At 41.6% G+C, this 11,973-nt stretch overlaps 3 protein-coding genes across 3 annotated transcripts; all 3 read right to left on the bottom strand.

The window, feature by feature from the left end:
- Positions 1–54: 54 nt before the first annotated feature.
- pink1 (PTEN induced kinase 1) lies at positions 55–4,663 on the bottom strand. The gene is made up of 8 exons (XM_031565842.1): positions 4,192–4,663; positions 3,741–4,007; positions 3,513–3,616; positions 3,243–3,425; positions 1,983–2,146; positions 1,728–1,855; positions 1,076–1,306; positions 55–845 (listed from the first exon to the last, which is right to left on the bottom strand). The coding sequence occupies exons 1-8, from the start codon at positions 4,543–4,545 to the stop codon at positions 570–572; spliced, it is 1,707 nt and encodes a 568-aa protein (XP_031421702.1). The 5' UTR covers positions 4,546–4,663; the 3' UTR covers positions 55–569.
- Positions 4,664–5,511: 848 nt separating this feature from the next.
- On the bottom strand, positions 5,512–7,788 carry cdaa (cytidine deaminase a). Its single transcript, XM_012841687.3, has 4 exons — positions 7,496–7,788; positions 6,441–6,552; positions 6,256–6,313; positions 5,512–6,018 (listed from the first exon to the last, which is right to left on the bottom strand). The coding sequence occupies exons 1-4, from the start codon at positions 7,698–7,700 to the stop codon at positions 5,899–5,901; spliced, it is 495 nt and encodes a 164-aa protein (XP_012697141.2). The 5' UTR covers positions 7,701–7,788; the 3' UTR covers positions 5,512–5,898.
- A 322-nt stretch (positions 7,789–8,110) lies between these two features.
- LOC105912672 (trypsin-3) lies at positions 8,111–11,515 on the bottom strand. Its single transcript, XM_012841657.3, has 5 exons — positions 11,461–11,515; positions 10,004–10,154; positions 9,636–9,777; positions 8,997–9,254; positions 8,111–8,726 (listed from the first exon to the last, which is right to left on the bottom strand). Exons 1-5 carry the CDS (start codon positions 11,513–11,515, stop codon positions 8,574–8,576), a joined length of 759 nt encoding a protein of 252 aa, XP_012697111.2. The 3' UTR covers positions 8,111–8,573.
- Between the last annotated feature and the right edge of the window lie 458 nt (positions 11,516–11,973).

The following is an 11,973-nucleotide window of genomic DNA, read 5'->3' as shown; positions in this document are numbered from 1 at the left end:
TTATACTTTCTATAATATGTTTTAATATAAAAAAAAAAGTTCAAGAAATGGGAAAACAGAACACAAAACATCTTTATTTTGTAAAGATTTACATGACCATGTATGCTCATCAATGACACCCAAGGAGTTATCAGGGAAACCTTGTAAGGAAGAAATGCTAATGAGTATTCACCAGAGTATCCAAATAAACTCGATGGTACTTTTTACACAAATCAATCAAACTAAAGTAAACTGTGATAGTACTGAAAACATAAACACGAATCACTGCAATTACCACTAAATTCATTTCATACTGTATTATAATTTTGAAGAGTTCTTTCGGTAGTTTTAACTGTAATCATGTAGTGGTCTGTGGACAAGGGGACATGCACAAACCTTACTACAGTTTGGCACAGGGGAAAAGTGCAAGGTGTTTATAAAGTGCTGTCTAAAAAAAGCAGTTAGGCTGAAAATAACACATTTTGTGTGTTTGATGATAGATGACAAACGTACTTCGGTAAAAGCCTATGCGGTATGTGTGCTTACTTCTACTAAACTGAGGGTAACTCTCCAGCTTGAATGGGTCCTAATCACAGAGTGATGGCAGAGTGGAGCTCCCGTCCATACATGAGGAAGCCTATGGCAGTGCGCAGGTCCTCCAAGTCGATGTTGGATAGGAAGCACTTCTGTAGGTCGGCCTCCACGGAGCTCCCGCTCGGGCCTCTGCCCTTCAGCAGGACAAAGGCGGATTGGCACAGCAGCCAGTCGCCCAGCTTACTTAGGCTGGCTCTGTCCAGGGTGGCCAGGGCACGTCCGCCCCACAGGCTGAGGTGAAGCATGTTGGCTGCCACCCGGGCACTCAGACGCTAAAGACAGACAAAATCAGAGGCAAAAATGTCTTACTTCTAAGAATGATGCGGAGGAACATTATATCAGAATTCTCTGGAATAATTAGAGAATCAGGAATCAGATTAGACGCAAATTTGTCCAGTGTTTGATAGGTGGCTCATAATGGTGGACTTGACAGTCCAGGTGCACATTTGTACTGTGTGCAGTGAGAAGCCTTCCTACACTATTGTCTGTGTTGGACACCTACCTTTTTGGGGTTCCTGCGCAGAAGCAGGCGAACCACCAGCTGTACGTCTGCTGGTGTGTTAGCAGGTAGTGCAGGAAGCTGCATCTCTTGATAGCTGCGTCCTTCCAGGCCATGTGGACAATAGAATGGGTTCTGCTGGCCGAAGATTTCGTAGCAAATGGTACCAACCGCCCACGCATCTGCTTTGCTGTAGTCAATGAAGACACCTGGCCCAGGAATGGCAGTGGCCACCTAAAATTCAGATGTTCTAATTGTACTGTTGTACTTCCAGACCAGACGACATTTTAGTGCCAAGTTGTGTGATGGTCTTACATGTCGATTATAGTCATCAAACCATACATTTTGAGCAATCATGTTGATTTTGACAACAAAATACCAATTTTCTCTAACAGTCTCTTTTAAGGCGGCATATTGTTATTCATACTATTATGCATTCCTACTGTGTCTCACTGGCCTCGTTGCTAATGTTACAATAGTAACACATTGCTATGCGCTACTTAGCTACTAGCAGATCAACTCACAGAATAACTAAATGGACAGAAAACACAGCACTTGTCCCTCACACATTTGCTGGGGGACATGATGGAAAGGAAGGTGGCTGGCATGTGCCTTTGAAACTGTCCAATTAACATGAACTGGCATGAGCTCTTACCTCTGGTGCCATCAGACATGCGTTGCCACCTCTGCTCACCCAGCGGCTGTTATAAGGCAGATGTAGACCACAGTTCTTATCTGCCAAGCAGCAGCCAAAGTCTGTTATCACAAGACGAGGGCAGCCACCTGCATGACAAACATGACAAAAGTCAACTCTTCACATCGTATCCTCTGACTGAAACAAAAAAAAGCTTTGGAATGGAAAAATGTGTGAGCTTGAATGCTTAAAAAAAGAGAGCAAGATTGTGCTAACCTGAATCAAACTCCAAGAGAATGTTGTCTGATTTCATATCTCTGTGGGCAATGCCCTGTATACACAGGTGATCCACTCCCTCCAGCAGCTGCAAGGCCATGAGGGTGCCATCCTTTCTGCTTGGGGTGCAGACCTGTAGGTACTGGCGCAGAGTGCATGGGTAACTAGGACAGAGAATCAGGGTATACCATGACGTAATACGCTTTACACAGACAAAATGACTGTCACTGTAAATGACATGAATGCATTTGAAAGCAGATGTATTCCTTTAGATGGCGATCACACTGAGACATGGTAGTGAAGACAGAAGCGAAAGATTGTTTCTTATGGATCGGCTGCAGAATGGGGGACACTGAAAACATTAGGGAGCTGAGAGCAGTGTGTTGATTCGCCTGCATTCTGACCAAACAAAATGGCAGTAGGAATGCAGTGAAACGGTGGAAATGCAGCATCGCCATTCATAACGACACTGATCATCACTCGCACTTCACTGCAGATGCAGTTTGATTCAAATCAAACTTTATTCATATAGCGCATTTCATACCAAGAGGCAACTCAATGCGGTTCACAGAAGGAAATGGAGGGGGGATACAAACACTTATGTTGATTGCTGTCTAACTGTGCAGCTGACAGCCTGAAACAAAGCTGCCAGTCAGCCGCACACAGCATCATGTTTAATGGTAGCCTGACGATGTCATACTCATAATTCTAGTCAGAATATGAGTCTGATATCGCTCCATTGGGCTGTGATTATGGGGCGTGTTTCAACCGAACCAGGAGAAAAAATGCCTCTTCGCTCAATTGGTTACCTACAACCAATCAGAACAATGTAGTATGTGACCAGGGCCAGCTGATAAATTAAACTTTTACCGGATCCCGTAGGAAGGAAGGCAAAAACATCTTTTCGATTGACAAATGCCTTGATCACGTTTCTTTGTTCCTCTTTCAAAATGAATGCACTGTCAATGTCTAAATGGACTCGAATCTTTACATTTCAGCTCTCCAGCGGCAGCCATGTTTGTTGTAAACGAATTCAAACCAAGCGCCTTTTTATGACGTGGTTGGTTACGTTACTGTTGATCATCTGTCCATCATCGTATAAAGCCCGCCTTGACAATTTGATTGCCACGGCAATGTCTGTCCGCAGATAGTTTCTCCTCAATGGAGTAATGCCAGACCGAACTTCCCAACCCAAAAATGTGTGGGCGGGGCTAAGTTCGGTCTGGTATCCAGGCTAGTTTAATGGTGGAGTGAGCTTACTTTTTCATGACCAGGAATAGAGTGCGGTTGTTGCCCATGCCCATGGGGTTCAGCCGGGTGGGCAGCACATCTGGGTACTCCTCCGCAGCGCCTGGCAGCAGGGGCACATCTGCAGTGAACGCTCTGTACACTCGGATCACGTTGGGATGCGCGGGAACAGTCTTAGGCACCCACCCGAAATGCCTGCATGTGGAAAAAAAAACAATCAAAGCTGATAAGTAATTAAACACATCATAGGGGCTTGTAGATGAACGTTATGCGAACACCAACCCATTGAGACTGAGCTCTCCTTCCTGCTGCTCGAGAGCATGGGGAGTTGCAGGGACCAGCTCCTGAGACATGGAGTTCAGGATCGCCTCACTGGAGGAGCCAGCCTGGAATGAAAAGTAGATTAGAACAAATTTGAATGGAAATTGAGGAGTTTTACAGACACAAAGTACAAAACACTCATTCTATTGGGCAAGGGTCCTTCAAAGTAAGGATACAAGTTATATGTACCCCCATATTCCACATCATTTTCACAGCAAGGGGGTAACTAGTTGGGCAGGGGACCCGAGGAGGTGCAGAGTCTTCATTGGAGTTGGACTTCAGTTCCACCAAGGAGCACTTCTCACTCTCTCTGGGGACAGCGAATGGTGCTGCTGCCTCATACACAGCAGCATTACACCCTTTGCCAATTTGCTTTCCGATAACATAGTCCTCCAGTTTATACCCAGACACAAAAGACTTCAGTGGCCTCTCAAACTTCTTCTTCTGGAACAGTGCCTGAATAAGATGATACATTAAGTCAATATGTTATGTTTATGGAATATCTATGTTTTTTATTTTTTAGGAATAGTAATAAATATATACGCATTGTGTTATTGGGCACCAAATGCTGCGCGTTCATTTTACCATCAGTTGTAGCCACAGTCCCATTTTTGTTGACACAGCAAACACAACTACCCACCTGAATTTGTTGACATGCTGCGTCACTCTTCCTGTCATCCTCTAACTGCTGTTCGATCAATCCCAGACCAACACCGAAAGCTAAGAACACAACCCTGTTTCTGGGTGAGCCTCCAATTAATCTTCTGAAACCACCAGACTGTAGCTGCGCTGCCAAACCACTCAGAGACATTCGATAATATCGGTAGCGAGCAGGCAAAAAGGTCTGAGGCTGAACGCTACGGGACGGTTGGCTGACCCGTAAACGCTCACCTCGGAACTTCGCTGCAAGTCGGCCAGCTGGTTTCAGAATCCCTAGCTGGAAGGCCGACCGCCCCAGTTCCATGCCCCGGCTAATAGCATGTTTAACCGACATATTTTACCACTAAGTAGTAAAATAATCGATATTTAATAGAATGATTAGTTGATCTTGTCTAGGTCGCACGTAACATTCCCAGGCCTGCTTGACAGACAAGGACAATGTTTACGTAAATGTTCACGTCACATAATCCCTATTTTACGTCTGTCAAAATAAAAGTCACTAAATACCTTGCGCCCTGGAACAGGTAATCCTTCACGCCTGATGTCTTGACTGAAAGGTTTGCAGATTGCTGTATCTCAGAGCTAAGTAAACGACCCTGATAGGTTCAGTTTAAAAAAACTTCTTATGTTTTCTGATGTCAGATTATTCAATCCTTCCCAAGGAAAAAGTAGTAGTATCATAGCAAAGAACTACAAGGCTAAACTGAAATGAAATCTATCTTTCTGATACTCAGAGGTTTTAGAACTGAGAATAAGTTCAAAACTATTAGCCTAATGAAATGGATCTTATCTTCTCTCTACATTTGAAAAAGTAAACAGTGTGCATATTGGAACCTAAAAAAATGCATTTAAGTTTTTAAAGTTAAGAAATTGAAAAGGTTGTGAGTTCGGAATGACCCAAATCATCAGAGCGATGTTACATCAGATTTGTGTGGAAATTGTGTAAACTCTTGGTAGGCTACTGCCACAGAGGTTATTGCAAAGTTAGTTGTAGGCTCTTGCCACACATCCTGCATGCGGACAATATGGGTTCAATTCAGGGTTAACTTTGATGTGATGGATCAGCCGAAACTGATGCATCATCACACATTTATTCAGTAAATCAGTCAGTGTGCACAAATAATACTGGATTTTTGAATTGGATTGGTTTGATATCATTTTTTGACTCTGGTGAAACAATCCCCTATGTCAGTGTCTAAATCAGGGTCTGGGTTATTGAGTATTGGTCAAACTAAGGATAAACTAAATCCTAAGAACAACATCAAGTTTTTAGGAGCAACTAAATGCCAGAAGATCAACATTTGAATAGGTATAAAAGTCATTTATTTGATCATTCTTTATCAGCAAAAGGAAAAAACGAAATCAGGATAAATGGTCACTTCAGTAAGCGACATCATTTATTTAAATTAAATTATGCCCATGCCAGGGTCATGTATGAGGGCCATACTGTATATCTACATACGCATTATGTCATTCCTAGTGAATGTATTATGTTCAGAATCACACACTTAATTATGAGCAGTAACAGCTTAACAGAGACCTATCATCATCTTTTTACCACTTGTACACCATGGCTTGTTGCTTGGTTTTGATCTGTGCTCTTGCTCTGGAGATCACTTGATTTGTAAAATGAAAGTTCAACATCAAGTTTGTATTTCTGCAATTCTAAATGATGTGTCATGGGGCGTCACACTTTGGCCCCTTTCAGGTCCGCAGGCCCAAATGACACTGGAAGGAGCTCCTCTACACTCATTTTAAGGAAGGATCCATCAGGCTTTGTCAAGTAGACATCCCAGTGTGCACCAAACTGAAAGACAAAAGTATGGCAGCTGAAGTGTTTTTTTTAATATATATATGTTGGCGGCTTTTAAACAATTACACATAGTGAACTAGTAGCAACAGATCAATGATTTTTACTTGAGCAGTTGTAAAGAAACGTTTGTTTAAAGATTGGACAATCATTGTGGCGATGAATGCCATATACAAGGCTGGGCCGAGAGTTGCATGAGTAAATACGAAACCACTGAATTAGAACAGCACTCACCTCTCTCATGAACTGCCGACACCCTCCACATGGTGAAATGATCTGTTCACTGAGATCACTGTAAAAAGAAAGACAATTTACTTCCTTTTAGAAAATTTAGCATTTTAGAAATGGTATTTTTTATTTTATTTATTTATATTTGAAACAATGTCACATTTTAGGAATATCACTCAAACTTGCATCACCTGGCGATGGCAATGGCCCTGAAATGTCTGTACCCCTCCGAGACAGCCTTTGAGATGGCAGTCCTTTCGGCACAAATTCCTAGGCTGTAACATGCATTCTCCACATTGCAACCTAGTAGGATATGAAGCAGAATTTCCAGTTGATTGAGTAAACAGTACATTGTATACTTGTATCTGTGTATCAATAAGCCACTCTTGCTGTCACCAAGAACAATGGACTTATTTATGCCCACTCGAATCCATGCACAATGTGACAACGTGAGGGACATCTTTTTGTGATTTCTTGAAATGTGAATTGAGGTAAAGAAGGTATAAATGTCAACAAATGACATTAATGATCTGTCTGTGTAAACAAGCCCAGATCATTAGCAATCATTAATTGGTCCTCACACATCTTTGTATAGAGACACACAATGGACCCTCTGTTTGGGAATTTGTATATCTTGGTCACATTTGCATAAATTCGCCCTTACTTTGCCACCGATACTGACAGCATTCACAATAAAACAATCTACAAAAACCTTTGGACATTTGAAGTATAAGTGAATCTGGGTTTCTGTTCCCAAAACAACAACAACTTTTTCCTGTGTAGGGTAATTTGTGTTGGAGTCACCCCGAATTTCCCAAGAGAATTACTTCCAGAGAGAAAACTATTATGAAGAAACTGTGTGTGTGTATCTCACGGTGTGTGGGATTGCATCAGATCACATTAGATCTGGAGATCAATTCATAAACTGAAATAAAGAATATGTATCACTTATAATACAACTGTAAACTTCTAATTGTATTCTAAGATGATTTCCTTCTAAGTGATTTCCTTCTAACTGTCTTTAGCCACGGAGCTATACAAATGGACCATTTGTAGGGATATTCTGTATTCTGAGTTTAATCTCTCTAAAGTCCATTATTATTTAGCCCTAACTTGACAGTGACTTACATAGCTTTTTTGTATTTGATAGAAAAGTGTAACTAATCTTCCTGGTCTCCCTTGTTTACAGTTTTCTTTCACAAGAGCCTGAGATGGAATCAAATTAAACCAGCATTCACTGTCTCACCTGTAAAGATCATTCCATTGGGTGCTAAGACTGCTGCTCCAACTCTGAACTTGCTGTATGGACAGTAAGCAAATTCTTTAGCTTCTTGTGACTTGTTAATAAGCTCCCCAATTATGTTGCCATCTACATCAGCCACTGCTTTTGTCTCATTGATCCTCCCTTTGCCTCTCTCAAGGTTTTCCATATCATTACCAGTCTGTGACATCCTGTAGCAGAATACAACCACACCTCACACACTCATTTTAAAGATACAAGCCACAGGGCTGTTCATGGGTCAGCCCCTACATCAGCATTAGAATAGAGGGAGGGTCCAGCTGCAGATGAGTGAATGGGCAGTGATGCACTTCCTCAGGACTTTGAACTACTCACATAGCACACAGTTTTGCAATATTAAACCAATGCCAAAACAAACTCACAGCCCAGAATCCATAGGTTGGGATGCTTTTCTAAACTTTTATTTAAGATTTTGTGTTCGTTTTTAGATAGATTTTGTATCATACATTTTTGAATACACCAAAAGGCATATGAAAATACAATGGGAATGGTGAAAGGAAACTAAGCAGAGTGAAGTTCTTTGTGTGTGCAGACTATTTCACATTCTTGGTGTTCTCTGGGGTGAAGTCCTGCATGTGAACTATAATAGTACAAATCCAATTTGAACACATCACACAAAAATCCATGGCCTACACATTGCAGCTTGACAGGCAACAGACTCTGGTCAGCTGGGACACAGTGTTAATGAGACAATGAGTAACTGCCTGCTTCACTTAAGCACATGCAAGCAGGTGACTTTAACTTTGAGAGCGTAGTCTTTTGATTTGGAAGGTTTTAGCCTAACACTAGCCTCCTCTCCTATCACATTTGACCTCATATCATCACATCTGATGTATAAAAGACTTTAGTGTCAAAATTGTTTAGTATTCATTTCTTTGTTTTCACACAGCAAAAGCTGTATTTAACATTGTTTGGTCCTGAATCACATGTCAAACATTTATAACAAGAGGATTTGTGTTGTCATAAATTATCTTTGGAATCTTGTAAATTTTTTCACATTGGCTCCCATCTCTGAATAGAATTTTTATGGATTATTGTCCATAATCCAGTTGATCCACCTGGCGTAATTCCTCACTCTTGTGTAAACCCCAGGGAAATATGGGTTGGCACAGCTGATTCCCCAGGACACGATGCCTTCAAATCTCCCACCGCAGATGAGAGGTCCTCCTGAGTCACCCTGTGAGAAAGACAAGTAAAAAAAAAAAACAGATTTAACATTTGCCCATTCACTGACAATTCACTTTTTTTGTTTTCAACCACCTGGCAGAAAACTTCAAACAGATTTGAGGAGATCTGATTAAATGTCACATTTACATTTCCCCACTTTTTGTGTAAATTTCCATTTTGTGAAGAAGTTTGTGAATTCAAAACTATCGTCTGTTAGCTAACGTATGAGTCAACAAGTATCTCAAATGCATGCGTGGCTTTTTGTCATTAGCTTACACACCTGGCACGAGTCCTTCCCTCCAAGGGGTGACCCCGCACAGAGCATATTTTCAGTGATCCTCCAGTAGTAGTAGTAGTGGCAGTATGGGATGATGTCGACGTCCACTGCACGCAGCACTGGAGACAGGTAGTAGCTGTAGATGCGCGTGACCCCCCAGCCACTCACAGTGCAGGTGTCGCTTCTATCCACTAAAGGGTCCGTGTCGGTAGGCAGATAGGCTGGCTGCACGTTGGCATTAAGCTGGGCAGGCCTACTTAGCTGGCAAGCAACACAAGAGGGTCAAGCCACTGTGCCTCATCACGGCCCTCCATAGCATACTATAATGATCTTAATTCATCCATAATCATATTATAAATGTGATGCTGATTGCGAACTCTTAATCATAGGGGGGCGACAGTGGTACAGTAGGTAGAGAAGTTGTTTAGTAATCAGAAGGTTGCTATTCGATTCCCTGTCGAAGCGTCCTTGAGCAAGACACTGAAACCCTAATTGCTCCTGATGTGCAGTGTGCCATCAGTGTAAATGTAAAATGTGTATACATTGTAAGTCGCACATATGTAAGTCGCTTTGGATAAAAGCGTCTGCTAAATGACTAAATGTAATCTGAAATAGTATTAGTATTTAGTAGTAGTTTATTACCATGATGAGCATGATGTCATTGTTGAATGTCCTGTAGTTGTAGTTGTAGTGCACAAAGATTTTTGAGACGTTGAAGACTTGCTCAAAGCCCTCCACACTGGCAAGGCTGTGCTCACTTAACACCACCTGAATGAGTGAACTCCTGAAGAGACAAAAAGCAGTGTGACAATTTGACTTCCAAAACTAACACATTTTCTTTAGTGCTTTGTGTATTGATCCCATTAGGCAGTGTATTCATTCATGAACATTTTTAAGCTTCAGTTATGTGGTTCATGTGTATTAAATTGCGATTCTGATTAGTCAGTACTAACTGAATTGTTCATGGACAGTGAGCCCAAAGAATCCAAAAGCATTGGTGTAGTGCTTACGGTCTCCAGCAGTGGGCAGCAGACACCACCCACTGGGCTGCAATTAGGGTTCCTCCACAGTAGTGGTTCTGCTGGTACTGGATGGAGGCCTGGTATTTGATTGAGTATGGCTCAACCTCTTGACCTCCAATGATCCTTTGCTCCAGTGTCTCTATGTGTCATAGCCATCAAGAGAGGGGAAGAGAATGAGCAACAAATGTTCGTCAGATTTGTCATGTGAAACAAAAATGAAAGCTGAAACAGCTTGACCTTTTTTTAAAAACAATACAGTTAAACAAGACCCCAATGCACATCCCATTATCGACATTTCAATCTTAGTTTTTCTCTCTGTCTATCTTCCTTTCTACGTCACTCTCTCATGTTTGTTCATATATCCAGAGATGACTCTTACTCTAGGTCTGAGAATTTGGGGAAATTTCAGGTGAAGCTCCATATTTAATGTGAAAGAAAAGAGTGAAAGTGCTTTCTGCTAGCATATCACTTTTCTGCTTGTGTCAGGAGAGGCCTTTAGATATACTATTCTGTGGGTCATGGGTTATACCGGGTGCCTAAGTGTCTAGTTAGAGCCTCTGGCCATAGAAGGGCCTGACCTTCAGAGGAGAGTATCATATCTTCTATCATAGCTGTTGTTTTCCCTACCCAATACGGTCAGCAAATGTGTAACTGCTGTGTGCAACTGTTTGATGTGTGATAATTGTGGGCTAGGTCAGTCGCTGTGGCAACATCTTGAGGAGACGCATGGACAACTTCATCAGCATCTACCTCTGATGGCTTAAGAAGACTTTGAAACGTATCTAGCAAACTGAGTATCTTTCAACCGTTATTCTGCATGTAGTTCTATTTTATCTGTGATTAATAAATGCCTTCAAGATTCTCCTCCAGTGCCACTTGAAGTCATGTTTTATTCAGGGAAACAGTCATCTTTATTTTCAGTTTAGCTCAATTAAGAAACACAACGCAATTTGAGAAAAATCTAAATCCAACAACAACAGTGTCATGAATAACCTCAGTAAGTCAAATGCCCTAATATTCACCTCATAGGCAATGTCATTTCCTCACATACCACCCCATTATCTGTGTCTTTTTTTACGCATACTATAGTTGTTACTGTTCTCACTCTCATCCTGTTGGCTCTCATCCCCATTATTTTACTATCTGCACTACCAGTCCTTCATTATCCATTCCTGAACATCTTGATTTAACTCATCCGTCCGAGAAGGCGCTCATTAGATGAATCAGGTGCGCCAGTGCTGAACTACAATAAAATGTCCCCAGCTGATCACAGCTGAAGAGCAGCCTAGAAAAAGTGCTGACTCAGCAGATGGTCAGCCTGAGTTGCAGTTTGGAGCTTCAGTTTCCAAAACCATCTTTATAGCGTGAGAGACTATGGCAGGTGCAGGGGATGTATAGCCGTCTGTGCGAGACATGTGAATATGGGAAGAAGAATGCCTACCTACCTCTAATGGTGAATGCAAACAGGAACAGAGCTGTTGCTTGAAGGTAGTGACCCATGTTAGCCACTCCTGTAACAGAAAGATGTACTTACTTATATACTTATATATATATATCACACACACACACACACACACACACACACACACACACACACACACACACACACACACCCACACACACACACACAGTAAATACATGTGTATGTCTTGCTGAAGGAACCACCAATCATGAAAGATCAAAAGGTAAGACAAACAAGAAACAATTTCTGATGTTGTAAGATCAATGTGTTGCCAATACAATTTATGTGGTTTAAAAGAAATGCAAAGCATGTTGGTAACCCATTAGAAGAGTTCTCAGACAGCTAAAATTGTTATCTATTACCTTACATGTTTTATGTAAGATGTCCGATGGTGAATTTTTTCTTCAGCAAGGCTCATGTCAATCATACTTACTGGAAGATCTTAATGGAAGATGCTTTCTCACTCCTCAGGTTGTCCTCGACTGGTCTTCCACTC

This window comes from Clupea harengus, chromosome 4 (assembly GCF_900700415.2).
Source record: "Clupea harengus chromosome 4, Ch_v2.0.2, whole genome shotgun sequence".
NCBI lineage: Eukaryota > Metazoa > Chordata > Actinopteri > Clupeiformes > Clupeidae > Clupea > Clupea harengus.
This window is presented reverse-complemented; position numbering and strand designations above follow the sequence as displayed.